The 20,294-nt window shown below is 40.2% G+C and overlaps 1 protein-coding gene across 1 annotated transcript in view; it reads left to right on the top strand.

Moving 5' to 3' along the window:
- Positions 1-20,294, top strand: part of LOC111969840 (contactin-4) — an 87,411-nt gene that overhangs the window by 34,189 nt on the left and 32,928 nt on the right. The window contains exons 2-3 of the mRNA XM_023996150.1: positions 18,052-18,195; positions 20,040-20,166. Of these exons, the coding sequence (XP_023851918.1) occupies positions 18,135-18,195; positions 20,040-20,166 (188 nt within the window). The 5' untranslated portion in view covers positions 18,052-18,134. The remainder of the gene's footprint in view (positions 1-18,051; positions 18,196-20,039; positions 20,167-20,294) is intronic.

Raw genomic sequence — 20,294 nt, 5'->3', positions numbered from 1 at the left:
AGTATAAATATTCAGCAAGTTTATACCCAGACATAGACCTCAGAGAATGCACATGTTTGATTTCTAAAATTCCCAACTTTGTATAATGAATAAAATATGTATTTTATTTTGACAGAGTGCGCAGTTAAAAGGGAATACTAAAATACAATTGCAAAGAAACTGAAAATGTCTTGATTTTGATTAGGGTTTAGATGATCTATTTGATCTAGATAGCCTATTGTTTTGTTATGACATTGGGTTTATGCTATTGTCATAACACAAAGTAGGAAACAAGTCAGTAAAATGAAACCACCTTTCCCCATGTGTTGTATTTTTTAGTAATGTGATGTTTATATACTAGTAGATTAGTAGTTGCAACAGTCACCTGTTTTGTCAAACTTACTATATACAGTATCTACAGTATGTGAATGCAAGTAAATTCAGAATTTGAAAATGAAAGTGTCCTCCACTTCTCAGTGGTCTAATGAAGAAAGGGCAGCCAGCCAAAAACACTGAGTGTACAAAACATTAAGGACACCTGCTCTTTTCATGACAGACTGACAAGGTGAATCCAGGTAAAATATATGATCCCTTATTGATGTTAAATCCACTTCAAAACTGTAGATGAAGGGGAGGAGACAGGACTTTTAAGCCTTGAGAAAATTGAGACATGTATTGTGTACAGTATGTGTGCCATTTAGATGGTGAATGGGCAAGAGAAAATATTTAAGTGCCTTTGAACGGGGTATGGTAGTAGGTGCCTGGCGTAGGTGCCAGGCGCACCGGTTTGAGTGTGTCAAGAACTGCAACGCTGCTGGGTTTTGTTTCCCGTGTCTATCAAGAATGGTCCACCACCCAAAGGACATCCAGGCACAACTGACACAAGTGTGGGAAGCATTGGAGTCAACATGGGCCATCATCCCTGTGGAACGCTTTCGACACCTTGTAGAGTCCATGACATGACAAATTGAGGCTGTTCTGAGGGCAAAAGGGCATGCCACTCAATATTAAGAAGGTGTTTCTAATGTTTTGTACACTCAGTGTATATCAGTAGTTTGTGGCTGGGCTATGGTGGGTCTGCATTGGATTGATTTAAAATCCTCATTGTGGGCTCAAGCTGTTTATCTACAGAACATTCCTTCACTTTGGACCAGAAATCACTCTGACAGTGAGGTTCAAATATGTTGAGGGGTTAAAAGCTATCCAGTTAAAACAAGCTACTCCTCGCCCTCACAGCAAAGGTCAAGGAACATTCAAGACCCCTCGACACTATCAAAACCAATTACCCAGTAGGGCTCTAGCAGCTAAGGAGTTTGAGAACCCAGCTACCCTTGCTTGTAATCAAGTGGCGTCTTGTAAACAATTCATACAGATAAACACACATTAGAATAGAGACGCAAAATCATCTCTGGGAGAATGAGGACTAAGATGTTAGTCTGGTGAATATGGAAGACATATTTGAAGGGGTTTCCTTTCTCTGTGGTATGTTGTTTTAAACTGGCTGGGGGTGGCTGGGTTAGACAACATAATACGCCTTCTTCAAGTGCTTGAAAAATACATCCTTCCATCCTTGAAATACTGCACTATTCTATTATGTGTCAGATTGAGATTCATGGAAAAGGAAGGCTGTGTTCCCCAGGTTTTCGAGCAAAGTCAGACATGGCCCAGACGAGATTACCAAACTGTTGACAGTTTAGCTGTGAATCAGCTGAACTCATGTCTTTTTTTTAAACACCTCAGCCACATTGAAATTAACTCACAGTTGGAGATAATCTGTAGTTATTACAGCTTTTCATGGTACCGCTCTGAAGTTTAGGGGCTCTGTACAATTTCACCTGACAGAAATACACCCATATTTTGGGGGTTTTGCTGACTTGAAGGCTACTCATTGTTAGGTGGCATCTAGGACAGATTCAAATTTGTGGTAAACATGGCAATTGTTACTTTCCTGAATATGTATTGCATATTCCTGTGATTGTAGGCTTGGGGAATTATCTAATTGCTATTCTGGCACATTGTGAACAGGTTTACTATTCAACGGTAGAGAGTTTCTGACTCAAATTCAGTGGTGAGCGTTGTTCTTATTCCACTTCCTCCTGTCAGACATAGCGGGACATGCTTTTGATTGGCATTCCTTTTACCAGGAACGGTTTGGATAATGTTCTGCATCTTAGCTGTTCCATTCCAATGAGCTCTGCCTCCGAACTAATTGGCCTTAGTGTGAAAACAATTTTTTTTCAGCAGGCTCTGACAGGCTAGGCAAACCACTGATTGGTTCAGCTGCATGCCTACTGTTCTAAAAACGTATATGGAGTTTGTTACTATCTGTTTTTTGGGTTATGAATGTAAATTACTGACTGTGCTTTCTTTAGTTTTTCTCTCTTTCTTTCTTGCAGCTGTCGTTCTACTTAGTTGTCAAAGTAGAAAATGATTTTAGAGTGGATACAGCCTTGTGTTTCTTTGTACGACTGATGTGACACCTCAGTATGGTCTCATTGTCATGAAACCACTTCACTTGCCACATTCAAAGGTTTCATAAACATTCTGTCTCCCATTAAGGGACATCACTTTTGTCCAAAGTCGGTGCTTGAATCATGCCTGTGGTCTTGATCCAATATCAGGGAGTCATTGTTTTTGGAGATTTGCTAAGTAAACAACATTTAGATCAATAATTTAGAAAATATATGTACATTACCCTCAATGTTTGCAAAGAACAGGAAATTGCTGTATTTAAAAATATACATGCCCAGTTTAATTTTCCCTGATAGGGATTTTGTTATTTTTCAAACACATATGATATCAGGCATATTCACAAAAGGTCTCTTGATAGGCTCTGTGTATGAGCACAAGCATTATAATGGAAGATCGTATCTAGATTTTCTCTACTTGTGCCATTTATCATTGAGACTATGAGAGGGGAACTGTCCAGCTTTGCATACTATAATTGGATCGAGAACGATTGTTTGGCCTGTATCAAACCTTGGCCCTGTTAGAATGAATGGAGTTCATCTCATTGTCACTTTTATTGAAGACGTGTATCAAAGGTACATTGACATTCCACATGTCATGCTGCCTGGTGGTAATAAAGTCTGTTTATAACAGGCCCACCAGATTCAGCCGATTATAACCAAGACAACACATTACAACGCTACCTAAATAAACGGACATTTGATGGTTCCAAAAGGGTTCTTTGACTGTTCCCATAGTAGAACCCCTTTGAGTTCCATGTAAAAACCCTCAGTGGAAAGGGCTCTACATGGAACCCAAAAGGGTTCCTCAAAGGTTTCTCCTATGAGGACAGCCGAAGAACCCTTTTAGGTTCGAGATAGGGGGGGGGGGGAGGTGCTAAGAGTGTACTGTATGGTTATTATTGAATACTATTACCAACAAAGTGATTGCTTGCTTGCCTATTTGCTTAGATTTTCTCTGAAGAAATGGCTTACGGTGTGTGGTGCCTCTGGCAGCAACGATACAACTGGAGCACCCAAGCATGTGGTAAGGATTTGGCGGTAGCAAAAAAGGATAGTAGTAGTGCAGTGGCAAGGAAGGTGCACTAGTATCCTATTGTATATTACCAAATAGTCGAGGTTTTGTGTAAATAACGCAAGAAGTGAATCCACTGTTCCAAGTTCCTTTTCTCGCACTGCAATTTCACTTCAGTTCTGAGTCACAGCTGACTGTTCCGGTGTGATCATTGCTGCTTTCTGCAGCGTTGATATGTTACTGCTGGGTTCATTACAGTTTGTCACAGGCAGCAGACACCATGTTCAAGGCCCTAATGCTTTGCATACTAATCCTCAGGCCTAGTGATTGAGTCACCAGGCAACAGCAACCCAGCCAGGTGTGATGTGGCGTGGTCAAACCCAGGAGCCCTGAGCCTCATGGCACCTAACCAGGTATGTGTCCAAAATGGCACCCTATTCCCGATATAGTGCACTACATTTGCCCGGAGCAGTGCACTATGTAGGGAATAGGGTGCCATTTCAGACACAACCCAGGGTTCTGTCAGTCCCCTACCCCATCCAAGCAGCCTTTTCTTAGGAAATGTCAGACATGTAAGGTTATTTGCCATCATAAATGTTCCCGCTGAACTGCACAGGAGCGAGGCTCTTGATGTAATTTGTCGGCATGATCAAACAAGACAGACTAGAAATAAGGTGTACTGAAGGTTGTGGTGGTCAATGTGTGACCCATCCTCATAAATGAAAATGTGTTGAATCTGAGGTGGAAAATGGACCTGTAATTAGTTATGTCATATGGAACATCTACTTTGTATATGGCATAATTTACTGAAGGAATCCAGATTAGTCCAATACAGTAGCACAGGCTTTCTGGATGATAAATGAGGTGAGTCCCTTTAAAATAGAGACACCTTCAGTCAGAAGCCCTCCATGTTGTTAATGATCATCGGCAGCAAGTTTGCCATCAATTAAAGTGACATGACGATGTGAGTTGTGTCTCCAGAGGAATTCTATGTTCCACGGTGCTAAAGCACAGGGAGACGTGCAAATGAGCCTTGTGGACTGCTGACTGCAGCAACACCATCCCCCTGTACATGCAAGATAGTGTCACTGCAATTAGGAGCGGGCCTGTCTAATGGGGTGACAACTTGAGGAATATTTCGAGGCCACCAGTGTGAAGGGCTCAGCGGAGGTGCTGTGCACTGCTGCAGGCTTCAAATGGACTTAGTCAGAGTAAACCATGTCTTAATTGATGGCAAGGAGATCAAAGTTACAGGACTTGCGGATAAAGGGCAAAGCCATGATGATTTGGGTAACAGTGGAGTTCAGGGCAGAAGTCCAGAGGAGCAGTAAACATTGGGCTTTGAGGGGCTGGCACACACTCTGTCACTGAGACAATCCATTCTGTCTCCTCAGTGGTTTCTGAGCTTTGAACAGCTTACACTGTTGCAATTTATAACAATATCCAGGACATGCTGTGGATTGGTGCACTGCACATGTAAACTGCCAATTATTTAAAAGTACATTTCCTGCAATTCTAACTTTTTCTACATGGAGCTGAGATACAGTTTTACAGTTTTAAAGCTAATTTCCTAATTTCTACACATTTTGCAATGGAACTGAGAGAAAATGTTGCAGGTTTAAGGCCACCACACCCTAATACAGTAATTGTTTCCCCTTAATCATATCACAGTCAACTTTTAACTGTTGAATGTGGAAACAAATAGAATGATTTTTTGTATAATTATTTTCCGGTAATATTGTGTTGAAAATATGCGAATTAAGTGATATCTCATTAAATATGCACATATTTGCATATCATGCAATTTCATTTTTATCGACACTGGATGAAGTCAGCCTAAATATTTTGGTTTCATTTTAAGACACTCCAGGACCGGAGGTCTGCATAGCAAATTGTGGATAAATACCTTTTTCCATCTTTCTATGTGTAAAATACTAAAGAAAGGTACTTAAAATGCATTTTTGGCAAATATTTGTGTTAAAGAAATAAATGTAGAGAGAATAATGTAATGTTATGTAGAATAAAAATGTGACAACATATCAACAATTCCCTATGTGTAAGTCTGAGAAAAACATCTATGGATAAACACACACAATTTCTGAGGCTGAGAAAAATGAGTTGGCGTGTGGGATGTGTGCCTTTTTTCTGAAATGGCAGTTAAAAACAAGGACACTGAATTTAGACTACCACACACCAATCGCCTATTTAGACCCAGTCACCATCTCTTCAAAGTAAGTTACTACATATAGTCCAGTTTGTACAATGCTCTTTGAAATGGGCTTTTACAGTTGAAGTCGGAAGTTAACATACACTTAGGTTGGAGTCATTGAAACTAGTTTTTCAACCACTCGACAAATTTATTGTAAACAAACTATAGTTTTGGCAAGTCGGTTAGGACATCTACTTTGTGCATGACACAAGTAAGTTTTCCAACAATTGTTTACAGACAGATTATTTCACATATAATTCACTGTATCACAATTCCAGTGGGTTAGAAGTTTACCTACAATAAGTTGACTGTGCCTTTTAATAAACAGCTAGGAAAATTCCAGAAAATGATGTCATGGCTTGAGAAGCTTCTGATTGGCCAATTGACATCATTTGAGTCAATTGGAGGTGTACCTGTGGATATATTTCAAGGCCTACCTTCAAACTCAGTGCCTCTTGGCTTGACATTATGGGAAAATCAAAAGAAATCAACCAAGACCTCAGAAAAAGAATGGTACACCTCCACAAGTCTGGTTCATCCTTAGGAGCAATTCCCAAATGCCTGAAGGTGCCACATTCATCTGTACAAACAATAGTACGCAAGTATAAACACCATATGACCACGCAGCCGACATACCGCTCAGGAAGGAGACGCGTTCTGTCTCCTAGAGATGAAAGTACTTTGGTGCGAAAAGTGCAAATCAATCCCAGAACAACAGCAAAGGACCTTGTGAAGATGTTGGAGGAAACAGGTACAAAAGTATCTATATCCACAGTAAAACGAGTCCTATATCGACATAACCTGAAAGGCCGCTCAGCGAGGAAGAAGCCACTGCTCTAAAACCAACATAAAAAATCCAGACTATGGTTTGCAACTGCACATGGGAACAAAGATCATACTTTTTGGAGAAATGTCCTCTGGGCTGATGATACAAAAGTAGAACTGTTTGGCCATAATGACCATCGTTATGTTTGGAGTAAAAAGGGGGAGGCTTGCAAGCCAAATAACACCATCCCAACCGTGAAGCACGGGGGTGGCAGCATCATGTTTTGGGGGTGCTTTGCTGCAAGAGGGACTGGTGCACTTCACAAAATAGATGGCATCATGTGCATGGAAAATGATGTGGATATATTGAAGCAACATCTCAAGACATCAGTGAGGAAGTTAAAGCTTGGTCGCAAATGGGTCTTCCAAATGAACAATGACCCCAAGCAAACTTCCAAAGTTGTGGCAAAAGGGCTTAAGGACAACAAAGACAAGGTATTGGAGTGGCCATCACAAAGCCCTGACCTCAATCCCATAGAAAATTTGTGGGCAGAACTGAAAAAGCGTGTGCGAGCAAGGAGGCCTACAAACCTGACTCAGTTACACCAACTCTGTCAGGAGGAATGGTTTAAAATTCACCCAACATATTGTGGGAAGCTTGTGGAAGGCTACACAAAACGTTTCACCCAAGTTAAACAATGTAAAGACAATGTTACCAAATACTAGTGTTTGTAAACTTCTGACCCACTGGGAATGTGATGAAAGAAATAAAAGCTGAAATAAATCATTCTCTCTACTATTATTCTGACATTTCACATTCTTAAAATAAAGTGGTGATCCTAACTGACCTAAAACAAGGCACATTTTTACTAGGATTAAATGTCAGGAATTGTGAAAAACTGAGTTTAAATGTATTTTGCTAAGTGTATGTAAACTTCCGACTTCAACTGTAAATTATGTGTGATTCAATGTAGTGAGCTTTGAAGTTATGGATGTATGTCCATTTAAAAGTGGTTACAATTCATTACATTTGGTAGCGATAGTATGATTATAAACTAATCAAAATATACATTTTCACCAGCTTTTTGAAATTTTTATTTGTATTATTGATACTAATATTGATGGACCAAAATAACCCAAAGTAGATGCAAAAATGTAATTTTAGCCTGTGGTGCCTGGGCTTAAGCTAATTTAATGTGATTGTCCATATTCTGCCATGCAGCTGACAGAACATTTTCTGTTTTATGGCTTATTGCCCTAAATTCTATGCATTTTGCCAATGCTGTTTCTGTGTTCTTATGCGCAAACATAATAATAAAATCAATACTGCTAAATGTATTGTTTTGGGAATTTTAAATTCTCTCTGACTCTTGTAGATAGATGGTGGTTGTTAGTTCTCAAATGTAATATTATTTAAAAAATATATGTAGGTGTATTTTCTACATAATTTACATCTAGTTTAGTTTTCGTAATTTAAGTTTACACTGATAGATACCATTTTTTCCATACCGAAAATGAATTAATAATACAAAAGAAATGTAATAACTTAATAACTGGTGGAATATAAATCATTTAAGAACTTCCACGTCCTATACTGCAAGGCTTTATTTTGAATCATTATGGCAATGGTGTGAATAACATCAAATTGGTAAAGTTTCACATCTCAAAATAGGTTTAAAAACACCTCCATTAACACAATTTGATTAAATCACACTCCTGCTTAGCACTCTGTCACCCTTATTTGATGTGTGTATAGTAGTGTCAGGCAGGAGGTTAAAATACATGGTGGTAAGTCAGAAAAAAATCCTCTCTTGGCTGAGCTAGATTCCAAATGGAATTGGAGAACTAGTGTTAATGGGCTTTATGTCTCTGGGGCTGTGTGTTACTATAGGTCTCTAGTTGAAGGAGACTGAAACACAGCCTAATTGAGACCTCTGAAATTGGGGTTGCAGAGAGTTTAGGGTGCATAGGCAGGCAATGGCACAGCCATGGTTTCACTGGAACAAGTAGACTACCCTTGAGGAAGAAAAATATTGAAAAATGACATGCAGTATTTAGCAGCTGTATTACTTGCTCAAATGCTAGTGATTTCAACGACCTAACCCATTTGTAGGAAGACCACTTTTAAATGATCTGCATTATTATTTCATGCTTGAGGAGTTGGAGGATTTCCACCCCCCCCCCCCCCTCAACTCTTGGACTTCAATCTGTGTGATCTTTTTTCCAAACCTAGCTTTAATCACTCAACTCTTGACCTTGAGAAATTGCCTTTTGACTCCATTTTGTTGTGCAGCCGTGCCCTTTTGATCTTGCCTTAAAGATTCTCTAGTAGGTTAATTCGCTGGTTAACACTAAAGCAAGGGTATATCTTGATTTCGAAAGTACATTTAATTATTGTATGATTATGAAAACAGCACTTTCCTTTTATATATGAGCCATGGACATAACAATAAAATGTGCAATATAAAATCTATAAATTATGAAAATGTTATCTATATAAAAAAAACTCTGCATTACCATAGATTATTTCTATGGTGAGGTGAGTACAGTAGATAGGTCGATAGGGGTTTCAGATGCTTTTTAATTTTCAGTCCAATGGAATGGTATCTGCAGCTTTTACAGGGGCTGCAATCTGAAGACTGTGAACTGAGGGACGCTTCTCCTGAGCAAAGCTGTTCTGAGCTCTACTACGCAGATTGCACCCTTTGGAATCTCTGAACAGATTCATCCAGCAGATGCAACAAAAGGCCATGAATTTTTTAGATTGTAACTTTATTGTTGGTTTTTTTCCCCCTCGAGGTGCATTTATGTTTGATGTCCTTCACTGCCGACCTCTGAGCCCACCACCTAGTTTATCACCTCTCCTATTCTTATGGATGTAGGAGGAATAATCGGAGCGGCATTGACCTGTTTTGTTGGGTGTGGGTGCTTTGTCAGCCCGTCAAGAAAAGCGGTCACAGTTCATGCCTAACCTTTAGCAGAATTAGTCACTCACTCTGTGACCTAGCAGAGATGATGGACTCCTCCTTCTTTCTCCCAAATACCACTGCTGTCTCCCACATTATTCAGGTGAATGACAGCTGCAATTCCCCGGTGGGACCCACAACCAGGCTGTTGACAGAACCCGGAACAGTTCTGGTGATATTATACACAGTGATGATGCGTGTGTTACAGTATGAGCAGTTGTAATTTGAAGTTTATTTTTTCTCAGCTTATATTTTCAAAGGCATGTAATATTTGACTCAGGGCAAAGTAGTATTTACAGAAACGTACATTTTGTCTGACAGTACGAATAAAATGGTTCCACCGACGTAGATAAGCATTGCTGTTAGGTTTCTCTTGATCTCACCTTTTTATATCCGTTTGGAATTGCTCCTAATGTCCCTTCGCCCTACAGTAACAGTTATTTCCTATCTGGCTAGCTGGTGAATGGGGCTGCAGCTCCCTTGTCGGCAAATACATCACTTGTATAAGAAGTGATCAATTGGAGAGGAAAGGCCTGATACAACACAGTTGAATATTTCGGGGGCCTGTAATTTGATTCAATGAATTATTCATGGGAGGTCCTGTAATGAATGTTAAAAGAGTTTCCCTATCATTCATAATCTCCGGGGCTGCAGTAATGTGACTCTCTTGCTTCGGGCACTTAGTGGCGTTGCCAAAAGGCTGCTGAGCATGTAAGGAAGTTGTGGAACTAGAGCAATTTTAAGTGTATGCTGAGAAAGATTCAAATGTTAACACAGATACTATGGCTGAGGATTATGGAATAAATAGGAACAACTGTACTCAGGATGAGGATTTTTGATAAAGAATACAATACGATGAATGTCTGAGTGTATTTGTCTGATTCGCTATTGTAGAATCTGATACTGTGACAACACTGTGTTCCATTTCACATTATTAACATACTGTAAAACCAGCACTGTTCATAAAGACCAGCACCATTTCACATTATTAACATACTGTAAAACCAGCACTGTTCATAAAGACCAGCACCATTTCACATTATTAACATACTGTAAAACCAGCACCGTTCATAAAGACCAGTACCATTTCACATGATTAACATACTGTAAAACCAGCACCGTTCATAAAGACCAGTACCATTTCACATGATTAACATACTGAAAACCAGCACCGTTCATAAAGACCAGTACCATTTCACATTGATTAACAAACTGTAAACCAGCACTGTTACTAAAGACCAGTACCATTTCACATTATTACAAAAACTGTAAAACCAGCACTGTTCATAAAGACCAGCACCATTCACATTATTAACAATACTGATAAACCAGCACTGTTCATAAAGACCAGTACCATTTCACATTATTAACAAACTGTAAAACCAGCACTGTTCATAAAGACCAGTACCATTTCACATTATAACATACTGTAAAACCAGCACTGTTCATAAAGACCAGTACCATTTCACATTATTAACAACTGTAAAACCAGCACTGTTCATAAAGACCAGACCATTTCACATTATTAACATACTGTAAAACCAGCACTGTTCATAAAGACCAGCACCATTTCACATTATTAAATACTGTAAAACCAGCACTGTTCATAAAGACCAGTACCATTCACATTATTACATACTGTAAAACCAGCACTGTCATAAAGACCAGACCATTTCACATTATTAACATACTGTAAAACCAGCACTGTTCATACAGACCAGTACCATTTCACATTATTAACATACTGTAAAACAGCACTGTTCATAAAGACCAGTACATTTCACATTATTAACATACTGTAAAACCAGCACTGTTCATAAAGACCAGCACCATTCACATATTAACTACTGTAAAACTAGCACTGTTCATTACAGACCAGACCATTTCACATTATTAACATACTGTAAAACCAGCACTGTTCATACAGACCAGCACCATTTCACATTATTAACATACTGTAAAACCAGCACTGTTCATAAAGACCAGCACCATTTCACATTATTAACATACTGTAACCAGCACTGTTCATACAGACCAGTACCATTTCACATTATTAACATACTGTAAAACCAGCACTGTTCATAAAAGACCAGTACCATTTCACATTATTAACATACTGTAAAACCAGCACTGTTTCATTACAGACCAGTACCATTTCACATTATTAACATACTGTAAAACCAGCACTGTTCATAAAGACCAGCACCATTTCACCAAGTTCTTTGACATTTCCCTTTTATATAGCTGATAATTACAGTGTCTAGACTACAAGTTAAAAGTTCAATCTAAGCAATCATATTCTCCTTGAAACTTTTCACTGTGCTTAACATAGGCTTATGTGTGCTCATTATCAACTTACTTGTTATTGAGTAAGATACAGTAGGCTACAACAAAAAAACGAGCTGTGAAAAATAGCGTGTCGAAAGCAACTCACTGGAAACAATGGCATGAACCTGATTACCTGTCACCCCTTAAAATATAAAAGCCATTAGTCCAGAGCAGCATAACACCATACTCCAACACCCGTCCTCTTAGCTCAACAGGGAAGGAATATAGATATGACTTGTTATGGGTGGTTTTATATAGCAGCCAACTGGGAACAGCATACTATATCCATTCCCTACTGGAACTAGAGAGAGGACATTGATGTAAGGTGGATTAAATATCCACCAGTCACAGGCAGGATTATGCATAGTAATCAGCAGCCCCACGTTATGGTAAATCATGTTAATTTAATAAAGAATTGCCTTGCCTTGTTCCCCTCCTCATTACGCTCCTATTGAGATACAGCCATTCCGGTAAAATGAGATCTTGAATATCACTGCTGCTGCTTAAATTTATTGGGATTTTTCATAATAGAAATATAATGCAGGGCTGTAAACTAGGTCTTAGACTCTGTCTCTCTCTCCTTTCTAGCTCTGTCTGTCTGTCTCTCTCTCTCTCTGTCTCTCTCTGTCTCTCTCTCTCTCTCTCTGTCTCCCTCTGTCTCTCTCTCTGTCTCTCTCTCTATGTCTCTCTCTGTCTCTCTCTCTATGTCTCTCTCTGTCTCTCTCGGTCTCTATGTCTCGGTCTCTCTATATCTCTGTCTGTCTCTCTCTCCCGCTCTCGGTCTCTTCTCTCTCACACTGTCTCCTCTCTCTTTCTCTTTCTTTCTCTCTCTCTTTCTCTTTCTTTCTCTCTCTCTCTTTCTCTCTCAATTCAAGTCAAGGGGCTTTATTGGCATGGGAAACATGTGTTTACATTGCCAAAGCAAGTGAAATAGATAATGAACAAAAGTGAAATAAACAATAAAAAAAATGAACACTAAACAAGAATCTCTCTCTGAAAAAGAACCATTCATCATAATGATTAAGTAACACAAGTTTTGTGTTAAGTAATCTTTTCTTATTATTGTTGAGTCTTAGGTTTTTTCGCTGAATGTCAAAATGCCTAGCAAACATACACATACACTAGTTTGGTTGGAAATGAAATCATATTCATTCTCACCCGTTGTATTACCTTTTGCCTGTTTCAGGCATTTCACAGCAACTTGCTCAATGGTCCTCTTTAAGAGTGTTGTGATATTGTTTGCTTATTTTGGGATAATAAATGCCCTTTTTCAGATGTTGCACTGTAGAGTATGTATGCAGAGTGCTTTTTATTAAGGCCACTGCAAGCGAGGCTCTATCCACCTGCAGAAACAATCTGTCTTTTTGTGATAGCTCTGCTGGTGTCTGCCATGCTGGAAACCAAATTACAATGAGTAAATGGCTTCTGTGGTGCTAGCACAGGAATTCAGGTCATTGTGATTTGTGTGTGTGTGTGTGTGTGTGTGTGTTTGTGTATCACACCAATGCCTCTTAGAAATGGTGATACCCTATGAAGTAGCTACCACTTGTACAAAATATCTTTATACAATTTTACCACTTCACAACATTGTAGAAATGTTAAAAGGGCAGTATTTAACTTATTGATTTTCGGCTCTGTATAATACACAAACTCTGTCAAACAAATTATGATCTGGGATCGATCAGATGGATTAAACTTGTAGTGTTGTTTCTCACATTTGTATCACTATTTCACATCCAGTCATTCTTTTCTTCAGGAATTCAAGGACAATCCTTGAATCCTGCCGTGGTGGATTGCTGGCATCAGTGGTGCCATAATTGTGCGGCGCCATGAAGGGGCAGGGCACAAAGAAATGTTCCCTGTGATCAGGGATACACACTGTGTTACAGACCGATAGCAGCAGCAAGGCACAGAGCTTCCCGAGCTCCCACCATTTCAGTGGCTCCTGTCCGGCTTCAGATTCAGCTCACACGGTCTCTGAGCTCTCTCTCTCTCTTAGCAGACCAAAGGAAGGGGCTGATTGTGTCTCAGCTCCTGGGGAAGTAGAGGGCTCTCTCCAGTTACTCTGTGAGTACTCAATCAGTGGGAAACATGGTTGTCAGTGGAGCTGGTGATTTATTTCATACTGTAAAAGAGTGCGACTGTGGGTGTTATTTAGTACAAGAGCTGTTGCTGTTGCTACTGTAATCCCATTTTTCCATGTTGTGTGTGTGTGTGTGTGCGTGTGTGCCTGTGCGTGTGTGCGTGTGAATTTCCACTTATTCATGTCTTTACGCCCACATTACATTTAGCAATAGCGGGCTGTGAATATTCAACATACAGTATCTGCAGCTGTCCCTGGTGCTGATCGGTGTTAGCTACTTTATTGGGGATGGCACTTACAGTATCGTCTTATCACAGATTTCAAGCTGTAAGGACTAGAATGAACTGGTTACTTTCAATTCTGTGCATGACTGCCCTCCAGATAACCATTATCTTACCATTTCCTTCCCCTTATAACACTTTGACTGAAAAAGCTCTCTTCCCCTCAAGGACAACAGTCATTTGTATGAGTGTAAAGATTAATCTGTGGGTTAATTTGAGCTACTGTATCTTCACTTTGTCCTTCCCTCTTCGTTGCCTGTTGACTCTGTGAAATCACTTTAGTGTTGGCGTGAATGTTGAAAAGCAAGACAGGAAATAACAGGATGGTACTGGTCAACGTTACTCTTCCTCTCATCTAGCTAGCAACATGTTTAGCCCTTAGCCAGTAAATGTTGATTGACATCCAGCCACCATAGTGTTTGCCTAGCTCCTGCTCCCCCATGAATGGAAACGGGTTGACAGTAATCTGAGATCAAGGAGATTACAGGAGTGTTTTGGAGAGGTGAGCTTTGATATGATCAAGGCCATAAATGAAAGGGGATGGACAAGACTTAATTCATTCTGTACCCCCGGTATAATATTTCATAGCAATAATTAAGGTCTGTCCATTGCAACATTGTATCTCTGAGTGCGCCCTTCCCCTCGCCTCCTTGGCGTTGCAAATTTCACAGAGAAAGTGTTTAGTCCAGCCTGGTCCAGGCACTCTATGCCATGATTAACCCTAACAAAATGAGGCCTTTGAAACCACGAGTGTGGGATTTTGTGTACTAGTCTTATTTACAGGAGTAAGCTCCAAAAACATGCCTTAATTACCTCTGGCTAGACCGCTGATGTTAATTTTCCGTGGTCACGTGTTATAGCCAATTACTCAGGAACTAATGAAGTGGAACTCTGCTCAACAGAGTTCAACTGCATCCTCCTCTCAGTTCCACCTAGTTTACATATCCCACTGTGGGATGCTGCTCATCAGTAATGAACATTAAACCAGCCAATGCGTCAGACCAGAATCTAGCCGTGTCGATACCCATACCCCATTGAATCATTTCTCTCCAGCTAGCTATCTTAATCTTGGGAGGCCATTGAGGGAGAAGAGGCACATGATCTATACCACAGTGTTATTAGGGATTAATCCCTGACAGATATTTTCCCTTGCAGGCACCATTAGCTCGGATTCATCCCACTTGGTGTTTCCAACACCTGCGACCACCGTCCGCTGGGCACAAGAATTATTACCATTGTATTTTTCTCTGGTATATAAATTAATCATGGGGATCATGAGCAACTACTTTAAATTTCTGGACTGTGACCAAGAAACACATCCTCCCCAAGGATGCCCAGGACGTATGCATCATTAAAAACAGAGCAGTGCTATCTGACAGAGGAACAGTGCCATCTCTCTCAGTCGTACCGTACACTTCCGGGAATCTAGGCTCTGCATCTTGACGCTGAGCATAATCATAGCTTCCATCCATGGGGCAAAGGCAAACAGCTCCATGAGTTTGACTTTGAGTGCCAGGGGGAGAGGACGTGCTACAGTGAGGAGACAAAAGAAAGTTGATCAGCTTGAAAGTGAAACTGGACAGCTGACTAGAGCAAACATAAATTAGCATCGATCATCTGGCAGAGCAGGGACACTAATGACTTTAGGCTTCAGGGCCTTGTTAGACAACCTCAGCAATGGACTGCAATGGTTCCCCTACCCTCCCAATCCTCTAAGTACCCATAAATAGCTATAATTCCTCAGTGATCCTAGTCGCCACAGGTATGGCTTGATTAATTCCACTCCTCTATTACACAATTCATATTCAAGTTTGGTGGTCTACAGTATGTTTGAGTTGACATCAACTCATCCATGAACAATGTGTAGCACCTGTCTGGGTGGATAAGAGTGCCAGGATGATCCCTACAGTATGCAGCAGCAGTTCTTGGAGTTGGAAAATGTTGGAATGATTTGGATGGCCAGAATATGATGATTGGGGATCGGTATTCAAAGCCCTGATTCTACATCGTTACATTAGGATCTACTTGGACCAAAAGGAAGAATGTCCCCTCTTGGTCAATGTACATCTCTACTGTTGGGGAATTGTTTTTGCACCGCACACTCTGCCAGAGGATTGTGTGCTCTGATTTTTTTTGGCAAGCTTGCCTGAATTTAGATCACATTGATTGTGAATGACTCAGCTCAGTAGCTGGCATGTATAATTTATTGATTGCAAATAGCCGTTTTGGGTAGTTGGCTGGCAAATATTCCCAAAAGGATTCAGAGAGTTGAAAATTGCACACAAACTTAATATAACCAAAATGGTACATACTGTATACCCCTACCAAGGACTGTAGATTGATGGTATTACAGACTGGTGGTATTACAGACTGATGGTATTGCAATGGATAGGGGGGGATAGTTCATGCATTTAGCTCTCCCATGAGGGTTCAAATAGGTTCAATGTGAGTTCTGTCTATTGTTATATGGGTACTGTTTCAGCATCGGTTTTCCCCTACATGAGACCGATACATCATCCATGTAACTCTCATAAGGGAAGGCATCAGCCACATTTCCTGTTACTGACTTATTCCTCCGTAGTTGATTGCGATTCATGGCAAAACTGTGGGCAGAATGACTAGAAAAAAAGGCAGAAGGTTAAAAAAGTAGAAGATAAAGAAGATAATGGATCTAATTGAATCTCTCTTCTCATCCCTACTGAGATCTAAGCCATTTTATCTTTCCTGATTACAACTTTTCACCTTTTTCTTCCATTAAGTTTCCAACATGGCTATTTCTCACCACAGGAAACTGCACTGATTGCAAAGAAAAAAATGATGTAAAAGTTTTGAGAATTATTGTCGACCATCGAACGTAAATGATCTGGTTTTAACATTAGAAAGTAATCTGAAAGAACATTGTATAACTGTACAAAGTGCCATTAGCTCAACTCCACAATTAGAGGGGTAGTACCTGAGTCAAGAAGTAGCCTACATTACCTATGTACAGTAGGAGTTCATGCTGAGCTTTTCATGCTGGGCACATTGTGTAACTTATAAAGGTAATGATTTTAACACCGTGTCAGAGAGAATTATTATTATTTATTTTTCTTTTAGCTTTTACTTTACTTTCCCATCAGTGTATTGATTTCTGTTCACATGGAAGGTTATCACAATCTAGGAAAATTGTGTTCCCATCTCAATTTATATCGGATATGTATTGCACCTATTCAAATGTCTCCCATGCAGGCCTGTGTAATAGTCTAGGTATTTATTTACCAATCCCAGCACATTATAATGAGCTAATGTTATTGATACCTAACCCTCTCTGTCTGGAGCTGCTGATCAAACCTGTGAAAGTGTAAAGCAGCAATTCTTTGCTCTTCACAGCAATAATAGTTCCCTCTGATGCTTCATAGAGGATATCGTCTGTGTCTGCTCTGTTTTGAAGTGGATTGCATGCCTTGCCTCTAGATGGATTGCTCTCTCTAGTTCTCTCAATAGAGGCCGGGTTAAATGAAAATGTCTCACCGTGCTGTCATATTCCCTGCCCTTTAAGAGTCACATTGGACATCTCTCCGTCACATCCTTTTCACCGCTGTATGTATCACATTATTTTTATTGTAAATGTATTGAACCAGTAGTTTTAGCTAAATCTAAACAGGGCCTTGGGCAGGGCGGTTGAGCTACTCATCTGTTGCTGCTGTAAGCCTTGAATCTTTTTTCTCACTCCCTTGACTTGCTCCTGGGAGATATTGTAGCAGCAGAATGTACACACTAAATATCAGCTCCTGTGGATCAGATACTAGCTCGCCCCTCAGGCGCGAGATCTTGACCCTGCTTATTTTGATGAACTAATTATTAATGGTTGACTGATTTTCCTCAATTCCAGCTCCATTTTTCAACAGGCTCAGTGTATAGCCTATTGCAAAAGGATTGTTGTCACATTGCCCATTTTGTCTTTTCTCCTTTCCGCAGCTAAAAGGAGCAGAGTTTACACAGGAAATTTCCCCTCTCACTGGCAATTGGATGGGAAGAAAGAAAGCCTTTGACCTTGGAAAATGAAAATGTTGTTGCCATGGGAACTGTTAATCCTTCTGTCACTCACGGACTGCCTTGCTGGTAAGATGTCCCCCAAGTTGCCTTTGATACCACACCCGATCTGCATACACCCCTCTTTATGCGTTGTCTGTTTTATCATTTCCTTATCTCTTCAAAGAGTATCATGCCATTCTCACCCAGGATGCATGCTGTTAGGGGGTTACCTTCGGTATGACATCACTCGTCATTTGATCTATATCACCACAAAGGATCATGTGTCAAACTCTACCAAACTTGGAGTGAAAGGTTGTGATTAACTCACAACACAATGGTTTCCATGGTGCTAATCTATTTTGTGTTTCTCATTCTTCATGTCATATGTCTCGCTTTATGCTCATCTCCATGGCAATAACACTTCCTTAGCTTCTTAGCCATACCACTCAACAAACACCTGCAAAGTCCCAATTACTAACCTGAATTCTGTTTCCGTACACCGGTGTGACCTTGGAGAGGCAGAGATCTGGAGTGTCAATATAGCAGTGTATCTCCCACACTTTATGTCTGGGTATTATGAACTATCTACAGAATGGAGAGGGATTTAAAGTTGACAGGCCTGGTTGACAGATTTAAATGGAAGTCAAGCCTGGATATTTACAAGCCATCAAACAAATGTATTTAAATGTATACAGTGTATGGAGTAGGTGGCTATTGTGTTATCTATGCTGCCATCTCCATTGAGTTAGCATTTTATCTTCAGTCAGCACTTTCTCAGGGACACGTACAGATCAAGGCAGCCTGGAAAAGAAAAACGACAACGACGAGAGAGGGGGGTAACAGAATGTGGAGATGTCAAAGACTTCAACTTTGTGCAAGTTGATGTATTTTCCTCATCATTGAGCTCCCATTTACATAAATACATATATAATTGATATTCAGTGTGCATGTGTAGTTTGATGACAAGTGGAGGGTGACTGCTAGCCAGGGTGAGATCTCTCCAAATTACACGAAGCACAAGCATTTCCCAGGTTGAATAGGCCAGCTATAAAAGGTTCATTCATTTATTTCCTTTAAAGGACAGAGATATGAAGCACCTCCCTTGGAGGCTGAGAAAGGAAAGGAGGTCCTCACCTCAGGCAAAGCTTCTCCCCCACACTCTCATTAGCATGATGATGATGCGGGAGGGAGTACTTCTCTTTGTCCTAGTCTTCAAGGTTAGGTACCTGTAAAAAAAAAAATAATAATCTCATATCCTTCATATGAAAGAAAAAAACCTGTTGATTTCTAAAGGGGACATTAGAACTTGGACTGTAGCTGTGGAGAGCCACCAACAGGATACTGTAGCCTACTGTGTGTCGGAACAGAGAAGACGATTAGTTCTGACGGAGGGGGGTTTACGCATTAAGGGAATGATAGCTGCATTTCAGTGGAGTTAATTACTGTAACATGGGGTAATTACTCTGGTGTATTGGTAAGTTGGCAGCAGCTTACCAAAACAGCAGACTTGACTGAGCTGCCATCCATGTCATGGGTGTGCCAACAGACTGCACGTTGGTTGGAATTCGAATGGAAAGAAGGAAAATACTGTGGAAGATGTCCCTGGACTTCCTGTATGACTTGTCCGTGAGCACTGTAAATTGCGGCGTCCTAGTATGCGTGCAGAGCTACAGGGTGTAGAGAATGTGATCAGTTAATTGGCCTCTAATTGTCAGTGTAGTATTTGTTCTCCCTCATGTCAACACTGTGGCTAGGCTATCGTTGTAGCCTAAGACTACCGTATGTATAATAAAACAGGTTGGTACATAATTGGGTATAGGTTCACACAATGTGTTGTATCATTTGTCCTCAGTAACTGTCCTGGCTTTCACCGTTCAGACGTAGTTGTCAGTAGCAAGGTAAAACTAAAGGGTCTGTGCTCCTTCACTCAGAGAGAAACACCCGCCATGGACCTGTCTTCACTCAAGAACCAAGTGACAGCATTTTCCCCCTGAGGTTTGAGGACAACAAGGTGTTCATCAATTGTAAAGCAAAAGGAAACCCAGTCCCGCATTATAAGTAGGTGCTTGTCCTTTAAACTCTTTAGCTTTTCATACCTTTCCCCATGTCAGTATTTTAATTTAGAATACTATTTTATCCTGTGGCCACGTTGGTTTGTACTGTCTGATAGTGAGTAATAATCATTG

The sequence above is a fragment of the Salvelinus sp. IW2-2015 genome, linkage group LG11 (genome assembly GCF_002910315.2).
Source record: "Salvelinus sp. IW2-2015 linkage group LG11, ASM291031v2, whole genome shotgun sequence".
Lineage (NCBI taxonomy): Eukaryota > Metazoa > Chordata > Actinopteri > Salmoniformes > Salmonidae > Salvelinus > Salvelinus sp. IW2-2015.
Note: the sequence above shows the minus strand (reverse complement) of the source record. Positions and strands in the feature narration are given on the sequence as shown.